The sequence below is a fragment of the Anoplophora glabripennis genome, unplaced genomic scaffold (genome assembly GCF_000390285.2).
Source record: "Anoplophora glabripennis isolate ALB-LARVAE unplaced genomic scaffold, Agla_2.0 scaffold19, whole genome shotgun sequence".
Lineage (NCBI taxonomy): Eukaryota > Metazoa > Arthropoda > Insecta > Coleoptera > Cerambycidae > Anoplophora > Anoplophora glabripennis.
Genome location: NW_019416327.1, coordinates 611,196 through 633,778, shown reverse-complemented (window position 1 = coordinate 633,778; position 22,583 = coordinate 611,196). Strand labels below are relative to the sequence as shown.

The following is a 22,583-nucleotide window of genomic DNA, read 5'->3' as shown; positions in this document are numbered from 1 at the left end:
GTGGAGACAAAATAAGAAGTCAGGCTGAAGTGCGCGATTTATTTAATGCGAAATATCCCGAAAACCAAATCTCGCAAGGGACAGTTAGTAAAATATTTCACAAATTTGAGGAACACGGTACAGTACAGACTTTGCCCAAAACTGGACGGGCACGTGCTTTGAATGAAGAAAAGAAATTAGACATTGCATTAGAACTTGTTGAAAATCCTCATACTTCAACTGTTTCATTGGCCCGCAATCACGATGCTTCTCGAACTGCAATTCGAATGTTTCTGAAACAAGAGAAATACCACCCCTATAAGGTATGTCTTGTCCAAGAGCTTTTGGAAGACGATTATGATAGGCGATTACAATTTTGTGAGGAAATGATGAGACGGTGTGACGACAATAATGGTTTTCAACGAGACGTACTTTTTTCGGATGAAGCTACGTTTTATTTAAATGGAGTGGTTAACAGGCACAACTATCGCTTTTGGTCCCAGGAAAATCCACACTGGACATGCGAATCGCATACGCAGCATCCACAAAAAGTTAATGTATGGGCAGGTATCATCAACAACAGAATCTTGGGCCCATTCTTTTTTGAAGAAAATCTTACTGCCGCACGCTACCTGGATTTCCTAACATTTGACCTGATACCTGCTCTAGCTGTGATTTTCCCTCATGAAATTGATCCAGATATACCGAATGAAAGAATTTGGTTCCAACAAGATGGCGCTCCCCCACATTTTGGTATTGATGTTCGAAGATACTTAGATGAAATGTTTCCAAATCGCTGGATTGGTAGACGGGGTACAGTTGAATGGCCGCCAAGATCCCCCGACTTAACACCCCTGGATTATTTTCTTTGGGGATATTTGAAAGAAAGAGTCTACCAGGACAGACCGGATAATATTGAGAATTTAAAGAACAAGATTAGGGCGGAGATGCATAATTTACCAGCTGAAGTCATCCAGAATGGTGTGGACAGCTTATACTATTGTCTTGGAGAATGCCAAATAGTGTATGGAGGACATTTTCAGCATTTGCGACATTGAGTTTATTTTTGTAAATTATCTAGTTGTTTCAATTTCTAAATGAAAAAAACTTGTTATTGAAAAAATAAAACTTGTTTATTTGGTATGGCTAGATTCAGTTTTCTATAAGCTTTTCAACGAGCCCCCTCATGCCTTATGTTTCCATTTGAAAGAAAAAGTAGGGGTAGCTGGGGGTTAGGGGCGTTGAAGAAAAACTAATTATTATATAACCGAAAGATGGGAAAAAATCAAAGTCAGTTGACGTGTTTCGGCGTTTTAAAAAAAATTAACTCATTCAAAAGATATGAATTTTATTCCGTACTTCTGGCCATCCCTGTATATACTCGTACTTTGTTGCTTTATCTGTATTCTGATTAGCTAATTCTATTTCATAAAAAGCATAACTTCAACAAATTCCAGATTAGTCATATGTTTTTCAGAAAACATCTATTATATTTCTGGATTTTGAGTATTAATGCAAAAAAAGTAAATTGTAATTTAGTTTGTATTGTATTCGCCAAAAGTATTTTAGGAAAGTCAATAAAAATTAGATTTCAAAAAATTATTGACACTAGAATGACTATTTCAATGGCTTTATACAATACAATTGATAACTAACTGTCGGATACTAATAAATTAATAACTTTATGATTTTTGCTTTTATACAAATGATATTTTCTGATAACCAATTTACGCGCTCTGAAACATAATTTTTCTAAAATCTAATTAACACTTTTTAGCTAATCCGAAATAAAATATACAAATTACGTTGTCTGAAATAAAATTTACTAAAACTAAATTAAAAAAATATTTGGACTTTTTACATGTATGTACTAAATAAATTTACGAATTTTTTCTTTGTTTGAATAAGTATCCTTCTTAATTACAATAGAAGTCTATCAGTGTAGTACACCAAAATTAAAATATGTAGATATTCAATACAAGTCCTGAAAGCACTTATATGGTAATTTTTTCCGAGGATATCCTCACCGACATAATCAATTTTTACACTGGATTTATTGCCAATGTCATTGTACTTAGTTTACGTAAGATAATTTACATGAAGGTTGTCATTTTAAAAGTATACTATGTATTTACGTTAAATTTAAAAACATTATTTGCTTTTGTACAACAGAATTAATGAGCGATCAAATATTTTTTGAAGATATTTCGACAGTCAATAATTCTAATCGCAATAATTAACCCAGAAATCGCAAATTGTTATTAATATCATTATTTCACAATATCTAGAACTCTTACAAAGCGTTTTTTTTTTCGAAAAATTTTAAATTTGTAATATTGTGACTTGCTGACTCTCAGAGGAATTGCTGCGCTTCAAATTTTTTAATAAATCTGATGTGTTTTAATTACACAGGCATACAAAAAAGAAAAGTGGTCTGTTTCAAAAACTAGACCTATATACCCTTATGTATTTTGACGCGCTGAAACAAATTCAAGGTGAGAATTGCTCCATTATCCTCCATTTTTTTAATCGTGAGAAACCGCACATAAGTACAGAAAATACGGAAAATCTCGCTTTGGGGGGGATCAGTACTGGATATAATTGTAAAAAGCTACTGAAACTGACTGCAGGACTATATTTATATGTACTTACTTTTTAAGTCGCCCATAAACCACTCTTAAATACGGAAAATCAAACTCTAGGAGTTCGGGGGGTATAACATTTGGAACAATTGTAATTATTTTTATGAATTCTACACAGGGTGTCCCGAAATTCATGCAACAAAATTTGGTCATAGATTTTTAAGACAAATTTGCCAACTAGCCCTCTCTTTCGGAGTTACAGCCCCCTGAAATCTGCCCCTAAGAAGTCTTTTTTATTTCTCAAAACCATGTTGTACGAGAATCGCTAAATTTGGTACACAGGGGTTTTATGACATGTGGAATTTCACAGTGCTACGCTATTTGGCGAGAAACCCCCATAAGACACTTTTTCATAGGCCCCCTTGTCTTTGGAACCAGAAAAATTTGGTCCCAAATTAGATTTTTTTAAATTTATTAGTTAGCTAGAAAGTCATTGAATTTAGAAACTTTTTTGTCTCTTGATATTTGTTTCGAAAAACGCAATGTTTTTGAGGAAAATGGCGAATCATGATATGCATTCAATCACCTTTTGACATTTTTCTCGAAAACATTGCGTTTTACGAAAAAATTATAACGTGACAAAAAGATTCTAAATTTAATGGCTTTCTAGTGGACTGATAATTTTTAAGAAATTTAAATATGCTACCAAATTTTTTTGGCTCCAAAGACAAGGAGGCCCACGAAAAATTGTCTTAAGGGGGTTCCCCGCCAGAAAACGTAGCACCATCAGATTTCACATGTCAGAAAACCCCTGTGTACCAAATTTAGTGATTCTCGTACAACAGGGTTCTGAGATATAAAAAAAGATTTTTCTTAGGGGCGGACTTCAGGGGGCTGTAACTCCCAAAGAGGGGGCCAGTTGGCAAAAATAAAAAATACGGGTCCCCTAAATTTGTCTTAAGAATCTNTGACATTTTTCTCGAAAACATTGCGTTTTACGAAAAAAGTTATAAAGAGACAAAAAGTTTCTAAATTTAATGGCTTTCTAGTGGACTGATAATTTTTAAGAAATTTAAATATGCTACCAAATTTTTTTGGCTCCAAAGACAAGGAGGCCCACGAAAAATTGTCTTAAGGGGGTTCCCCGCCAGAAAACGTAGCACCATCAGATTTCACATGTCAGAAAACCCCTGTGTACCAAATTTAGTGATTCTCGTACAACAGGGTTCTGAGATATAAAAAAAGATTTTTCTTAGGGGCGGACTTCAGGGGGCTGTAACTCCGAAAGATGGGGCCACTTGGTAAAAATAAAAAATACGGGTCCCCTAAATTTGTCTTAAGAATCTATGACAAAATTTTGTTGCATGAATTTCGGGACACCCTGTATGTACACGAAATTTATTGGTTCGTGTTTGTTACACCCTGTGCTTTTGAACTAAATAAAATGTTTTTCGCTTAAATAAATTTTTAGGGAAGAAAAAAATGCTTAATTCAGGATTATGATATTTTAATTACATTATTGACATAAGAAAAAAAAGTCGTGTGGGTATAGAAAGAAAAAAAAAATTACATTAACGCGCTCATTTGATTTGTTTTTAATAATTTATATAGATGTAGTAATAATAACGTCAGCTACTACAAGTGTGCGTGCAAATATATTTGTATGTTTTTGTTTGTTAACGGCAATTAAATTAGAGAATAAATGTTAACATATTTACAAATACATAATAGTAGCCTATTATTTTTAACGGCGTATTTGGAAGTGGATACCGTAATGGTCTTTAACATATACTTCCTTGTACACATTTCTAAAAATTGCTTATGGAAATGCCAACACTTGTGTGTTTTTTGTATGTATTTTAATGGGCGAGTGAATGAGAAAATGTCTAGTACTCTTTACATAGAACTATGTCAACTGCGATGTCTTGTTGGCTCCATCTTTTTTCTAAATATACCGTTCCGTGTTTGTAAACATGCTATTACTTCAGCCTACAATATACGTGTTATAAAGAGAAAATAAATATACTTGCATACTATTAAAATTCCGGAAATACTAGCTACTAGATACAAGTATAATTTGTTTGCATTTTCACCACCTCAAACAGTTTGTAATTAGTAATTCTCACCTTTCGACAACTGTTGTATTTTTTTAGCAGCGCAACAGAAATAATTTAAATGACGCAATTAATAAATTGTATACTAACTTTCTCTGGCTTCGCTGTAATTATAGAAAGCTGTGATTAGCGTGAAAGTATCGTCTATCTTTACAGAACATTATGATAGATGACATCTTATAAACAAGGTCTCCAATTTAAAATGTGAAATCATAATGGAACATAGCATCGATAGTTTTAATTGTCGGTTTGAAGCACGGAAGAACAATGCTTCAATTTCACTTTTTAATTTTGATGTTCATGCGGTTAGTTTGGTCACTGATTTTTTAATTCGACGATCAACTGTGCTTGACTAAACAAGTAAAGTTTATTCTGCAAATCAGAAATTTCAGTTAGAAAATAATGACGAAACAACAATTTATGTAAATATAACTGGACAAGTCCATGGCCTTGTATGAAAAGGCCTGTGGCCTCAAGATCTCTGAACCATATTTAGAACACTCGTGACTAGTTTAATGAAACAAATTTGATAATACATAGATATCACAGATAAAGCAATATACATATACAAGGTCTGTTCAGAAAATAACTGAACTTTTTGAATTGCGCGCTAATGGAGATATTTAGTGATATGCCGTTGGCAGCACTGCGTTGCGCATAACCTCCTGTGTAACCACATGTTCTTGGATTGTTGATATCTTATTTAGTTTTCGTGATATTGTTATTTAAGTACAACGTGTTTAACAATAAGTGTTAAGTGTCGATATTTGAAATGTGCGATTTTCTGGAACAACGAAACAACGTAAAATTTTGCGTGAAATTGGAGAAAACTTTCACTGAAACGTTTCAACTTTTGAAACAAACTTACGGTGATGATACTCTGGGTCGTACACAATGTTACGAATGTCTTTCACAATTTAAAAGTGATGGTCAGTCAATTGAAAATGATCCTCGACCAAGAAGGCCTCCGACTTCAATTGATGACTCCTACGTTCAGAAAATCAATGATTTGGTGCGTCCAAATCGCCGATTGACTGTCACAAAAATTTTGATTAAAAAACTGAACATGCATCGAGTTGCAGCAAAATTTGTTCGTTTGATGACCGAACAACAGAAGAACGTTTGTCGGCAACTCTTTGAACAATCCAATGACGATGAAATATTCATTTAAAGGATTATACCGGGTTTACGGCTACGACATTGAAACAACCAGAGTTGTGGCGATATAACTCATGGTTTTTGCACCATGACAATGCGTCGTTTTCAGACTATTGATGACATTAAAGCAAATTCGTCACAGACTTTAAAGACCATTTCAAATGAAGCTATCCAGGACTGCTTCTTGAAATAAAAACACCGCTGGGAAAAGTGTGTGAATAGGTAAAGGGAGTACTTTGAAGAAGACAACGACAATAATGTATAAAATTAATAATATGCATAGTTTAAAAGAATAAATTTCGGTTATTTTCTGAACAGACCTCGTATTTTCTGTTACAAAAATTTACTTCATTTGTTGCTTATAATTGTTTTTATTATTTATAAAACTGATAGACCTGTATATTCAAAAATTACCAAAAAAATACTAATAAATAACTCTATGAAAGAAAGACGTCGTTACTTTGTACTACCTACTAAGTGTTTTGAAGTACAAGCATTAAAATGTCTAAATATTTGTCTTATCTTGACGTAGGTACGCAACATTGCAAAGCATTTTTTAATGTCAACAAAGGTATATTTGTGTCTTTTACTTTAGTTATTCTCGTAAAAACTTCAGCAATTTTAGAGAAACGTTTGTAAATACCTACAAAAGCTATATCATAAAAGTCATAAAACTGAAACTAGTTAAATTTAGAAGGATTATAAGAAATTGTATTTAAAAGCTTGGTGTTTTTATGGAGAGAAAGGTACATAAAGCTCTAGCAACATCGCTTTGTTACGGATCAATAATTGGCAACTTGAAGACTTGTTGAATATCTTCAGCAAGAGTGAACACTGTCTTGAAACTATTGTTATTTTAAGATGTTAATAATTTAATGTATTTCTATGATTCCATGAAAGGTATAAATATTGAAATATCGCTACTAAATTTTTACACAATTTGTTGGTAATAATCATAACCATTGTCAATTTAACCTAAATTGGATTTTTGATTTATAACCTTTTGCATATATTAGTTCTTGCAATCGTATAACAAAAGATATTTTGTCGCACTACTTATTTAAATATATTTCTTGATATATTTTGCTAGAATAAACCTCAAAAATATGAGCAACATATTTTGAGATGCCTTCAAATATCAAATTAGTCGGGCTTATGGACAAATTACTAAATGGTAAATATAAATATTTAAAACAACAAAAAAACGAAATCTTAATTGTTCATGAGTAAACAATGACAAGAAACAAAATATCGATAAATAGCAAACAAAAAAATTGATATAACAAAGAAAACAGTCTGAATGTTATTTTTATAAAGCACATGTTTATTCTTGAACATATTCAAAATTTTTATCAGCTTCTTCTCTAAGCGAAAATAGTCCGATTATGTTATTGTCAAAATAATTTCTAGAGATTTATTTTATTTTATTTAAATATAATATTACCTTTGTTGCTAAACATAATGGCTGCAATAATAACCCTTATATCTTGGATTGTAACAAAAATTCTGTTTTCCCGTTTCCAATATTTTGAAATATTCGCTTTTTCTTTTAGTTTTAATAGTTATCACAAATCTATACCCGCTTAAAAGCGACATTTTTTTTAATCGTCCACTAACAATTAATAAAAAATTAATACAAGTAAGTACTACGAATATTACTAAATAAAAAATATTAAGCATATGAATTTATCACTTGTCACTTAAAAACACGATTGCAACTTTCTTTGCCATAATGAGAATAGTAAAAAAAATCCATTAACCTAACGACGTTACTATTACCGTAATTGAAATATCCATAAATACTCTTAGCTTATTACACAGGATATACAATTTATCAAATGTACATATGTATAATATCGCTACAATAATAATAATTAATAAAGTATCATCATGTTTTCAGTTTAGTTGTTGTCTATACCTACAATAATAAATTTTTTATTTGCTTGTATATGTTTAAGTAAACCACATTAATACATGTGTACAAGTGTCATTACGGAATTAATAATCTGAAACAAGGCTGTGGTACACCAGAACTCGTACCAAATCTGAGTTGATCTTGTAAATTTTCTAAAATATGGATCACAGCGATGTATCCACATGTGTAACTAAATATTTACTCATATGGATGTATCCGACATGTTACTTCGTGATAAATCTTTTTCTTACCTCCTACAACAGTCTGTTTTTGTATACTTATACGAGTGTAGACAAGAAGAAAAGTGCAAGAGGTTATAATTGAAAAGGTACAACAACATGAGTTATATGTAGGGTGTAAGAAGTATGACTGACTGCCATAACTTCAGCACGAGATAGAGTAATCATAAATGAACAAAAGTCTATATTATAAGGGTGTAAGAGTAACAGTGTTCAAAATACAGCGAATATTAATCTTAGGAAGTTTCACAACGTGACTGACAACAGCGCTACATCGCTGATGCACACGGCTGTGCATGCGGCAGACTTGTTCTACGAAAAAAATGTAAACAACTATTANCTACAACATATGCTCAAAATGTCCACCACCATTTTCGATGCACGCACGACACCTTCGAATTCAATTTTCGCGCACTCGCCGGAAAGCACCTCAAGAAAAGGAAATAGTGGTACGCAAAAAACACTCAGACTCGGTCCAATTCCAGATACCAACACCAACTGAATTGCGTATTGCTGGACAGCTTAGAGCCTCATGTTATCCGCCACACCGTTGTCACATCGCTCGATATTAATTTTATCGAATTTTAAATTTATTACAACGCTAACTATTTTTTAGAATTAAGCATAAAGATGTTCAATGTTGATAATTTTTTTCTCGGAAATGGTTGAGTTTAGGACCTATGTCATATAAGGATTTTTTGTTTATTTTATTGTATTCTATCGTCTCTTATAATTAAAGCAGTCAAACTTTCTAAAACCCTGTATAGAGAATAAAGAATTATAATGCACACTTAGAACAATACAAAGATCACAATGTGCGGCACGATGCTTGGGAAAAAATAGGAAACGGAATTGAAAATTGTAGGGAATATAATTGCTGTAACTTCATAAATTTCTAAAAATTCTGTTTCACTGGACAAGCGTACCTTATAGGTATCGCCTTCTACAAGTAGCGTCATAAGCAATGGAATGACATATTTAAATTCAGCATAAAACCCCGTACCCCAAATTTTATGCCAACATTCAAATCTGTTTGGAAATTATTCTTAAAAAATTTACGAAAATAAAAAACTTTAACGCCCTTTATATCGAAAACTAAGCATTTGTGAACCCACGTTTATACGAAAAAAAGTCTTATTTCGACCTCAAATATACGCCCCTAAATTCTTTGTACTGAATTTTGCATCAGCCTCTATCCTTATACGAATTAAAAAAATAAATCAGTTGCTGTTTAAATATCTTTAAAACTAAAATTAATCTGATCATCATCTAAATATGCGGTTACAGCCTTATTTCGAATTTTTCTAAACCTTTTTTTACCGACATTGCATTTCAAAGTTGTCTGTTGTTTCAGCCGCATCCTACAGAGGTCCTGGTGAAGACGAAGAGCCAGACCACTACGAGGACAGGATAGCCTTCACAGGAAATTCCAGAATTCTGGGTCCAGCATGTATCGTCGTCGGCTTCTTCATGCTAGTCGCTGGTTGTGTGCTCTGTGTTCTCACAAGACGAGCGCGCAGGAGGGAACAGACGATCGGGTTCCATTGTCCTTTGCACGGGGACTTCTACCCGCTCAGTCCGGTTTCCAGCAGTCGAACTATAGGTGAGTTTCGGTTACGTTTACAAAACAAGTTGAACTTGAAATTTAGAATTACGATTGTGGTATAGCATGCTACAAGAACTAGTAAATGAATATGTGCTAAGAGTGGTCGGATGGGTTGGATGAAAGATTATTTTTAGCAGAAAAATCTTGGCTAAAAACTTATTCTTTCATTAAGTAAAACAAACACCCTGTATACTTACAGAGGCTTGAATTTCTTCATAATTTAGTTTCTATTACTGTCAAAAATAATATAATAATATGATTTATTTTAAATTTTCTACAATACTTAAAAGATTATGTAGCATAAGTAACAAGGCAAATTGAACCATCTACTTGTTTCTATGAATTCGAGCACTTAGCTAACATTTCGGCAGAATTCCCGTATTGCTCAGAACTAAAATACAGTTACAGAAAACTCAAATGCAAGTACATTTTTGCCTTGAGGAAGGTAGGACTTCTGCCGAAACGTTGAGAATGTAAAAATTCACAGAAATTTGTCCAATTTGTTATTTCTTCTATACTGCATCAGAACATACATTCGAAAAGAAACCTTATAGGACAAATACTTAGCAGGCTTCAAACACATAACGGTACCCTTGCATTGACTATTTGGATTTATTACCGTTTCGTTTCATTGGGTTAAATTAATATCATGCAGACTTGCCTTTATGGAAATGGAGAGAAATCCAGCTATTCTAAAGCCGCACCTAGATATCTCCAGACGGCATACCCACTTGTTTTTATGCGCCCATTTAGATGGTTCGCAGAGATATTCAAGCTGTGGCCCACAACAATATGTTGTTATGCCAGGCAAATGAGATTCAGGCAGTTAATATCATGATAAACTGAATCTGGCAAATCTCCGTTTACATTTTTTCGTTGTTCCGAGCTAGTCTAAAAGATAAATAGGGGTACTAATTTGCAAATGGTTTCATTTAAAAGAGTAAATATACAGACTGGTTCAGTCATAATGTCATTAACTTCAGCCGCGTATACGGAAGGCCTAATAAAGACAAAAAATCGAAAACAAAATTTTACTCGATTATAAAGTTTTCGAACGGTGAAATATTTCCCCAGTCGTCTTGAATTTTGCAATTGTAACATTGTGAAAACGTTAACAATATTAAAAATACTAAATAACCTAACATTACATTATTACCCTTATACATGTGTTTGTATCTTATTCATTCATGTGTTTAGGTAAAAATGTCTGTCTTTGTCGTTCACTATTCAAAACGCAGTAAAAACTAGGTTAGTGACCGAATACGGTAGGTCAGGATTCACTCTCGATAAACGTTTGTAGATCAGCGGTCAGGCATGGCCCGAAAAAGGGTTTACATAATGATTTGGAATTTTTTTTTCAGGGTAAATATGCATTTAAAATTTTTTAATCACATTCTACTCATTTTCCCTTCCTTCCCTTAAAATTAACGTTCCACATACGAAGGGTAGGTATATATACTTATATATCTTGTCAGCTTATCAGCCTGTTGTGTTGTAGTACACTTGTCATTTTTTTACGAATTTAGAGTAACACACAACTTGTTTAATAATAAGAATGTTAATTGTTTTCTTTCATTTGTTGTTATTTACCATTCCCAAACAGATCATCGCATATTGAAAAAAACATTCGCTTATTGAATTAGTCCAAAACGGGGTGTCTTTGTATTTCCATTGTTTATGTTTGATAAATATGTGTATTTCGGCAAATCTACACACATTTATATGAAAAATAGATTGTCGCACTAAAGTGTCAGATAAACCCATTTGACTACTACGTGCTTAAAAAAATGTTACCTGGCAAATACAATAAATACCAAAACACCTGTCGTCATAAATTGTTCTAATCATTAAAAATGTCTGATTGAAAACCACCACTTCTTGTATTTAATTTACAGTTATTGTTAGTTCTCGGCTAGTCGTTAAACTGGAATGACTTGGTAAATGTGAATGCACTGAATAGGGGCATATACGTATGTATGTATTCAATAGTCCTGTCGTAAGCGTTTTGTTTATATACGAGGTGTGCGGCAGTTTGAACAACGAGTATGGACATAAGTAAATATGTGTGGCATTCCCTCGTAACAAAAGAAAAATAAATAGTAGCATTTATTTGCTTATTGTCAATAAACATTTTAAATGTTCAGCGAACCTATATTGCTGAAAAAAATCCTGGATATGTTTATATTAAATCTTCGTAAATTCAAATAGCTCAGAAAACCAGCTTTCAACTATTTTTAGAAAGATAATAAAAACGGGTGAAATGTTCGTGTATTGCATTAATGAAATCACAATACAAATAGTCATTAGAATGTAGTAATCATTACTGATTAGTTGAAGTCAATTTGTTGTTGATAATCGCATTAACATTGACATAACAAATACGATTTTTATCTTAATTGTGGGTTCAATATGTGTTAATTGTATGCATCAGAAACTACAAACATACCTTGGTGGGTAGTTCTGGCATGTGTCTCAAATATATGCAGACATTTGTGGTCATGCGACCTTTGCAACAATTTTTTTAGATCGCACATGAAGAATTTCAATGAATGATTTTTTTGCGTAAAGGAATATTTCATAAAGTTATGTAAAAGGTGCATAATTAGTTATTAGTTTGATTGGTCAGTCATACAAACATCAATTTTGGTGTGTAATTTTATACTTTTCTTTAATTTTGTTGAATTAACACACTAATTAAAACTATTTAACCCCTTAAGTGAATCTTGGAATTATGTTCCTTGTTTTATTTCAACGAAATAAGCTTAGTATTAAAGATCTCAAAATGTCTGCTCACTTAAATTTACTTTTACAATTTTTTCAAAGAAAATAATTACAGCTGTGATTAGTTTCACATAATAGGCGTAGAAATCGATTTTATTCGTCAGATATTTTAATAAGCGTATTACTGTTCACTAACCAAGGTTTACTTTTAATTTATTGCAATTTTTTGTAGTCAAAAATCAACTATTACTGACGAATAAAGAAGTTCATCCTCATTTCATTTATTATTTACGTAATATCCTCAAAAGAGATGACTTCTTGTTGCGTTTCATTTGTTATTCAAATAGTGATTTCCGCTACAATTTATGGTGGCGGCTATATTCCTTTGTTAAGTATACACCTAAAGGTAGTATCTGCAAATTTTATCTTAAGAGGTTGGCTAAGGAAAAGAATTGTCATTAATGACGTAGCAAACAATTTATTATGGTAGTTTTTGTAGGAACTCCGATCCTAAGATTAAATGCAGTGTATAAGAGAAGAAAAAATGTTTAGACTTAAATTAAATTATAGCTTTTTTATTACTAAATATAAGGTTCTATACTTGAAATTCTATATACAGTGTTATCTATCTAAATAACATAAAATAATGGGGTAGTTCAAATATAAACAGACTTTCACTTATTCAGAAAAAATTTAAAACCTTTCTTTAAATAGCGTGTAATTTATGTAATATTAAAAATATTATAATAGCAATTATTTTTTTCTTAATAAAATCCGATATAGCATCCATAAAAAAAATTAGATTATTTTCTGGGAAATCTTCATTAAAAAAAGACTACACCAGTAAAAAGAACACACTGAACTGTAAAAAGAGCGATTTTGACTTTTTTATAACAAAATTCGAACTAAATGAAATTCTTTTCACTACGTCACTACTTTGTCAATATAAGATTTTCAGTATCTCTAATAGTTCCTGCGATCTCTGTACTGATAATTAAACTTGGTACACCGTACGTTAACAGCTGCTGAAAAGTTGACAACAACTGTTTAATGCACTAGTCTGAATTAAAAGAAAATGACGTTATTTTAATCGACCAAGTTAAAAATAAAATTACACTTTTTTTAAATATGGATATTTATTGGCCAAATTTAAAAATTAATTTATTTTTGATGAAAGTAAAATTTCCTGATCGAAATAGTCAATATAAGAAGAAAAACAAAAGTATCAGTTTCTGTTTTTTGTTGTTTTGTTTTTAACATTGATTAACTTGCGTTCCTTGTATATAGTACAACTACAACTTTATCAATATTGTAAATGGACGTTGTTAATAATTTGTCCAAGGAATATACCTATACAGACTGTTACATTTGTAGTTTAAATTACTAGGTGGATTTCACAGGGTCTAACGTCATTTAGCGTATACGATAATTCAACAAACATAGAAATCTAGAAAAAAAAATGTAGATAAATTTGTAACGAATTTATTGAATATGAATTTATTTAGACAAAATTGATTGATTATGCCATTCGATAGAGGGCAAAAAGTTGCTATGGGAAAGTGTTCTTTTTTCAGTATCACCTTAAACAAGGCTGAAATGAAACAAAAACGGATTTCCAAAATTTCGTTTTTTTTTTAAATATTTCGAAAACTAATCATGTTAGTCTTGATTTTTCAGAAGCATTTAAGCTAGTTCGCATCTCTTACCGTTTCCGAGATCCCTGTAGTGAGAAGCGAATTTGTATCAGCCTCTATTTGCTGATTTCAGACAAAATTATCAGTTGAAGAAGCTATCAATTTAAAGAATTTAACTGAAAATTTCTCATATTTCTCGAAAATTGTAACTGATTAAAATAACGTTATTCGAAATTGTTTTGTAAGTAATTGTTAATATTTTCTACTATATTGACAAACAGTTTAGGTAATAGTGATGATTGGAAAATGGAAACTAATATAGAATTGGATTTTTTTTTAAATCTATTTTGAAAACCTAGAAATAGCAGAGAATATTTTAGTAAAAATTTAGTGCACACTCGGAATAAAGAAAAAATATCAGAAGTATATTTTTATTTATCATATTTTATCGAAAAGCAGAGTAACTGTAAATTATGGAATTATGAGGTTTTTTTGGAAATATTCTTGAATGTCTTATTGCGCTCCTGAGTTGGCAGTGCCAATAATGACCAGTAATAGCTCGGATTGTTTATACGTATCGCAATAATAAAATCGGATGTCTTGACAGTTGCAAGAAGAATTGTTTTATGCTCAAAAATTCGCATATCTTTTTTATAAAACAATTGAATGTCAGAAAACGGGGAATAATATTTTAAGCAAATGTTTGTAGAAAATTATTTAAAAAAACGGTAAACGACTCTATTCTGTAATTTTTTGGTTGGATTGTTGCCTGATAACAAATCCTCGAACAAATCAGCCGCCCTTCCAAATCCCTTAGAAATTGATGCCCATTCAACTCAAAACGTTTTGCATTAAACTGATGGCTGCTTTTAGCTACACAGAACAAACAGATTGGGTAGATTAAAAACATCACTCGGCAGAAATATCCGCAGTACACGCAGACATGAATGAATATTGGATTCGGAATAAATCGGGCGAAAAAAATCACCGGGGGAATTCACGTCTTTATAACGTGTTTTTTTTTTTTTAATGAAAATTCTGCGTAACGTAAACCTGCAACTTCGTTCTATTTTTAACTGGAAAATTTTGCTGGATTAAAGCTCATAGAAGTTAACATATTTTTCAGTGTGGTGCTTATTTTGTTATGAAAATAATTATTAGTTCGTTTCTAATTCTTGAATTTATAACAATTCTAGGAAATGTCTGCTTCAGCTGCGTTGCATCGTTTGGAACATAATTATTTGGCCGACTTACCTAGTTCTCATTACAACAGTGTTTTAATATTTAAAATACCTACTCCGTGATACGAATTTAAATATATCAGTTTGCTTTTGTTTATTTTATTTTTTTTTTATTGCTGTCAGTATTTATTACATGAATTTCAGTAAATTATTCGTCGAGCATTGGAACGAATATTAAACATTTTCTAACAGTCCCATAGATTACATCTTGCATCAGGCGGCAGAACTAGAGGACGTGTCCTTTTTAATTTATACGTATTACGGCCTGTTGCAAAAACAAATTGAAACTTCCTTATCAACTCTAATACGTCGCTATAACTGTCAGATGTACCCGGGGAAAAAATTAATTGCCATAAATTTTTCCTTCCTGCTCAAATTTTCCATAGAATAATCATAATAGATACAAGTACATTATAATTTTTATACAAGTATTCCGGTATTATTTTTGTTTTTATATTAATTTTGTTTATTTACGTTAGCATAAATATTCTTTAGTAAAGTCCTTGTCCTCTATTATTGGGACCTACTCAAATATTTTGATAAAACTGTTCAGAAATGTCGACTTATATTTTACTATACAGGGTGGCCAAATGAAAACGAAACAGAGCCATTTTCAGGAACTGCGTCAAGATTGTAGATAAACGCTCAGACCCGTCGATTTTAGATTAAAGGGGGACATTCTTTGCTGGTATTTTTGACTCCGCCACTTTCACCCCCAAGCAAGGGCAAGCATCACCCCAAAATATTTAAATGGCATTGGGGGTTGAGTAATGTTTTCAATAATATCAGTCAAGGCAGGGTCAATAGCGTCAGCCGGTCACCGAAAATTCTAGCCCATACATTTAATTTTTCCGGTTGCTGTGTATGCACCTCGTGAAAAACTCTTGAGTTTGAATCGGACCAATAGCGGCAATTGTGACGATTTACCGTTCAAGAAAAAACTGCATTCATCAGAAAAACAGATGTTAAAAAGGAACTGTGGATTGTTCCCTGCTCGCTCACTCATTATTTCGCAAAATTGCAAACGGCGGTCATAATCATCCTCATGAAGTTCCTGGACTAAATGTATTTTGTATGGATGGAATTTATTCTTCTTCAAAATGGTTTGTATGCTAGTTGGATTGATCCCAGACACAGATGCTAGCTGCCTCGTACCTAAGTAGGATCCAGATGAACTTGTCCCAAAACTGCAACTTCACTAGCTTCATTAACTATAGGTTTTTCAATTTCTCGTTTTTTATTGGCTACGTTCCCTGTCTCTTGATTTTTTTTTACTAACTCTAAAACATATTTCCTCCTGACATGTCGATCTTGATGTTGTTCATTAAATAGCTGAGCTGTTCTATTCGCACATTTATTGTTCATACAGTAAAGCGAAATGATATCTACCCTTTCCGCAATGGAATAAACCATAGTGTTTAATTTTCAAAAACACAATTAAATAAACTACCAACCAACGCTTCCAAATAATACTAGAAAATAATTTGGAATCCACTAATTTTACGTTCATTGTGTGTATAGCGTTCATTTCTGTTTTTTACAATTGTGTTTTTTTTACGAAAGTGATAACAAATCGCCAAAAACCAATATAACGCAAGAAATACTAAATTTATACCATTGGCGTACTTAACTCGAATGACTGACATTTTTACCGTTACTAATTGTTTGTACATAAGTTTCAACTTTAAAATCAAAATTGTTAATAAGTATTGGGCGGAATTATAAAATTTAAAGTCTGTTGTAAAGAGAATTGTAAGAGCTTTCAAAAGAAATATTACTCGACCCCCAATGCCATTTAAATATTTTGGGGTGATGCTTACCCTTGCTTGGGGGTGAAAGTGGTGGAGTAAAAAATACCCAAAGAATGTCCCTCTTTAATCTAAAATCGACGGGTCTGAGCGTTTCGGTTCCTGAAAATGGCTCTGTTTTGTTTTCATTTGGCCACCTAATATAATGACATTATGAATGTGTAAAAGCTTGTCTTTTTTGTGAAAAATTTATTGGTCTTGAAAATTAATAATTCACCCGGTCTATTCGAGGAGTATTTTGTAACTTGTTATAGTTTTTATTTAGTTAAAAAGTATCATTCACATTTTTTAGTTCGGTATGCCTGGTAACATAAATAGTTATTAACAATACTTTTTCAGTTGCAGTTTTTCAGGTGTTGACCCAGTTTAGTTCATTAAATTACTTGTATATGCTGTAATTTGCTGTGGCACATGTTTATCACATGTGGGGGTTTCTATTTAGATGTGTTCAAAGTTAATAACCCACGCAAACGGAACACACAAAATTTCTAACGGACTGGAGCATTGATTATCCATTTTGATGACATTCCCTCAATCATTCGATGACATTCCCTCATTGCTTTCTAATAACATTAACAATTTTTAACTCGCAAAAATTTTGTTATTTAAAGCTTTTCCCTTCTATGTTCTTAATCTACAAATTTACAATTCAAATTGACCGTCTTTTTCGTCTTTCTCAACCAACGTAATAAAAGTTTAATTTAAATCCTTTAATTAGATTAACTTTTGTTTTTACAATTAAGTAATAGGTATTTAAAAAGAACTGTTATGTTTGTTGACCAGTTTTTTTTATCTGGAGAAATTCTATGAAATTTCTTTTGTGGGATACCTTCCTTATAAAACAGAATAATGCCATAAATACCGCTGTAAACTGCTTAAAAGTACATCATTTCAGTATGTTTTAAAATATAGATACTTCAGACTTTGAACAGTAACATTATCTTTACTCTTTTTTTCTTCGATATAAGTGCTTCAATACCTGTTTTCCTTTTAATAACTTAACAATTTTGTGGCACTGACTAATGCAAATTCAATACTTTAATATTATATTACTGTTTCCATTACCATTCCTTAAGAACTTTTCCTTGAAACCACTATTCCAACAAGAGCATCTTAAAAATTTGTTTTGTTTTGGTTTTTATTATTTTTCAGTTAATAAAATATATAAAACGATTTTATTGTATACAGGGTGTTTTTGAATGGAGTAGCATAAATGATACCAGTGAATCTACATTTCAAAAGAACACGATCTGCAAAAAATCGCCTTAGTAAAATGTTCACCCCTGAAGAGATATGGGCCATCAAAGTTTCCAAAAAAATTATGAAAATTGGCTGTAATTTGAAAACCGAACGAGGTACAAATAACAAATTTTTTACAGGTTGTTTACTAATACAGATGCGAGTTTTCAACTATTTTTCGAAAATTTTAACCCCTCGAAAGGGGTTGAAATAACCACCCCTCAAGCCATTTTTTGCCATAACTTTTATATTTCGTAAAAACTCGATATCCAAAAATACGCATTAGATAAACTGGTTCTTTTAGAAACTTTTACCTCTCTAGCAATTTTCCTTTAAAACTTTTCGTTTATTAATAAAAAAATAAAATGTATTACCATTCACCTCACACCGTATATGATTGCAATCAATCAAAGAAAAACTAAGTGTGCTGCTGTCATGCCAGTTGTCACAATTAACTCTTCTGTAAGTTGTCACTGTTATCAGCTAAATACTTTTTGGGTGTAAATTAACAAGAATTATGCCAAATTTTACTAATGATGAATATGTGGACATGCTACAAGTGTTTTTTTCTACGATCGTGCAAAATTTACTACTTATTGCACTACCTACTGTGCCAAAAGTTTAACTTTTTTTACAGTAGTACAAAAAAAATATTGATTACAAGTTTAATCTAAGCATATCCATAAGTACCTAACGTCTGACATTGACAATTTGCGCAATTAATTTCCAGTTGTCAGTTAAAATTTTAATATTATGTAAAATACTGTTAAATAAAATTTGAAATAAAAACAATCGTAGAAAAAATGTTGCGTGCAACATGTGCAAAAAGCATATTTGTTGCACTTAACATGATTGCAGCTCTCAACTTCGTCTCGAGCTGCAAACTTCATGCATCGTACAACAAATACACACTCTTTACAGTAGTTGCACAAATAACTGTTTGAATGTCGCAGAAACTTTTATTAAATAGAAGTACAATGAAAACGAAACTAAGAAATAATTTATTATCAAAAAGAGAAAAAACAAAAAACTTAGTTAAAGGACATTTTCAAAATAATTGCCATTTCTTTCTAAACACAACCTAACACGTTTATCAAAGTTGTTACGGACTCGAGCAAAAATTATGGGATTGTTGCGAATCTCATCAGCCGCCGCGAATATTCTTTCCTGTAGCTCTTCAACACTGTCAACTGGGGTCGCATAAACAATACTTTTTATATGTCCCCAAAAGAAAAAATCCATGGGCGTTAGATCGGGAGAACGTGCAGGCCAAGAGATAGGTGCCTCATTGCCGCGACCTATCCAACGATTCGGGTAATTTAAATTAAGCCACCGCCTAACTACTACAGTGCTGTGAGCAGGAGCCCCGTCATGCATGTACCACATGGCCTGACGTACATTTAATGGTACTTCCTCCAGAAGTGGTGGTAGATGCTCATTTAAGAACTGCAAATATTCAACAGCACCAAGTCGATGAGGTAAAACAAAAGGGCCGACAAGCACATTTTCTACAATTCCTGCCCAAATGTTTAAACTAAAATTATGTTGAAATGTTGTCATAGATACTTCGTGAGGATTTTCATGAGCCCAGGAATGAAGATTGTGCATATTGGTTAAACCATGTCTTTGAAAAGTTGCTTCATCTGTGAAAAGTATCTTTGAGGCAAAATTCAAATTATTTCTTAGAATATTAAGATACGATTCGCAAAAAACAACTCGCTTATGCATGTCTGGTTCAAGTAGAGCTTGAACTGGCCGGTGGTGAAAAGGATATAATAAATTATCATGGACAATATTCCAAACAACACTATGGGACACATTTAAGTGCATTGCTGTTTTTCTCGTACTAGTCTGACGATTTTCGTCAAACTCTTCAAGTACTGCATCCTCAAGATAAATAGTACGAACAGTAGGTCTTCGGCCGGTACCCTCAATATGCGGCTGTATTTTTCCAGTTTCCCGAAGTCTTCGTTCTACCGCCGAAAAAGTTTGTCTGTGGGGAACTTGACGATTTGGATATCTCTCATTATACGCTCTTGTTGCCGCAGCACAGTTTTTGCGACATTCAAAATACACTTGTAGCATGTCCACATATTCATCATTAGTAAAATTTGGCATAATTCTTGTTAATTTACACCCAAAAAGTATTTAGCTGATAACAGTGACAACTTACAGAAGAGTTAATTGTGACAACTGGCATGACAGCAGCACACTTAGTTTTTCTTTGATTGATTGCAATCATATACGGTGTGAGGTGAATGGTAATACATTTTATTTTTTTATTAATAAACGAAAAGTTTTAAAGGAAAATTGCTAGAGAGGTAAAAGTTTCTAAAAGAACCAGTTTATCTAATGCGTATTTTTGGATATCGAGTTTTTACGAAATATAAAAGTTATGGCAAAAAATGGCTTGAGGGGTGGTTATTTCAACCCCTTTCGAGGGGTTAAAATTTTCGAAAAATAGTTGAAAACTCGCATCTGTATTAGTAAACAACCTGTAAAAAATTTGTTATTTGTACCTCGTTCGGTTTTCAAATTACAGCCAATTTTCATAATTTTTTTGGAAACTTTGATGGCCCATATCTCTTCAGGGGTGAACATTTTACTAAGGCGATTTTTTGCAGATCGTGTTCTTTTGAAATGTAGATTCACTGGTATCATTTATGCTACTCCATTCAAAAACACCCTGTATATGTGTCTAGTTAGCTGTACATACATTGTTATCAAAATAAACAAAAGAACATTGATTGTTCAGAGTACCTTTCCAGTTGCAGTTTTTCATCAGTTGACCCAGTTTCATTGATCAAATTACATGCACGTGCTGCAATTGACGATGACACGTGTATGTCACGCATGTTAGACTAGTAATTTAGATGTTTTCAAAGTATTAATTACATGCGAAGCTTCTAATGGAATAAAGTGTTAACTATTTACTGTGATGAAGTTTCCTTGAGCATTTATAAATAAAACTGTAGAGGGTGTCCTAAAATTCAGGCAAGAAGTAATTTTGATAAAAACACAGATTTTTAATTAAAAATTGTACATTTTTTATTGATTTATAAAATAAACAGTATAGGGAACAGTCCATGAAAGTTTTGCATAAATGCGGCTAAATTTATTTCATTGACGCTCAATTTCCTCCTTCGAGGCGTAGGTGGCCGTGGGCTTGTTGGCATAAGCCTTAGACTTCAAAAAAACTCAAAGAAAAAGTCTGCCAATTTTGATCACCAAAACGGGAAATTACACGACCAGGAAATGAATCAAGCAGTAATTGAACTGTTTCGCGGGCTGTATGGTATGTGGCACCGTTTTGTTGAAACCACATGTCGCGAAAAAACTGTCGCGATAGCGAGCAGCATTAACTGTTATTGCTTGACCAGCCACATTTTCGAAGAAGAATGGTCTGGTGACACCTTCAGCCCAAAATCCACACCACACCACAACAGTGACACGTTGTGGATGCCCTTGTTTCTCCTCAACTATCACTCATGGATTTTTTGAACCCCAAATGCGATAATTTTTTCGATAATCTAAGTCAACAAGACAAAAATGAGCCTCATCGCTAATGATTTTGTTGAAAAAATCAGCATCCACTTATTCTATAATCCATTTAACAAACTCTCTTCGCTCTGCGTGATCGGTAGGCCTCAGTTTTTGGGTCAATTGAAGTTTGTAAGCGTGAAAATGCAAATCTTTCGTGAAAATACACTGTAAAGCTTCTCGAAATGTCCAATTCTTGACTCACGGAATGTGTCTCATATTTTTTCTTTCCAAATCATTACTTTCATCTAAAGATATAGAATTCAAATTACCAATTTTTCTTTTTTGTTGCATTCTGCATAATCAAAGTTTAAATTAGTTTAAATCTTTCAACGGAACTTTTGTTTCTATTAATTTATAAATGGACCAGGCAGAGGCGCCCTCATTATTTCAGTTTGTGAAAGGAGCTCTATGAATCTATTTATCAATTCCATTTGAATGTGCAGACACCTCAGCTTTTGAACAGTAACGTTCCCCTTTTTCTTCATGGCGTGAGGTGGTTGAACCCCCTTAGCCTCCTTGGTCACGCCCCTGTAACTTAATACTGGCTTGCACTTTCATTATGCTTTGACAAGTTTATGACACTGACTGATGCAAATTCAATACTGTAATGTACAAAACAAATTACAGAACACTTGAAGCAGTCTAATAATAAACGACATTTCTATTGTTCGGTAGACCTTGGCAGTCTTTGATTCCAATAATGTCTATTGTACACCCTTAACCACGACTTGCCATTAATTATACCAATCGATAACATGTCGGCTAAAATTATAATTATATAATTATTTGTAAGGTCATGGCACC

General features: G+C 32.6%; 1 protein-coding gene across 6 annotated transcripts in view; it reads left to right on the top strand.

The window, feature by feature from the left end:
- LOC108915062 overlaps positions 1-22,583 on the top strand; it is a 105,595-nt gene that overhangs the window by 51,101 nt on the left and 31,911 nt on the right. For all 6 annotated transcript variants that reach the window (XM_018721055.1, XM_018721032.2, XM_018721048.1 and 3 more), the window contains exon 3: positions 9,342-9,590. In XM_018721055.1, the coding sequence (XP_018576571.1) occupies positions 9,342-9,590 (249 nt within the window). The remainder of the gene's footprint in view (positions 1-9,341; positions 9,591-22,583) is intronic.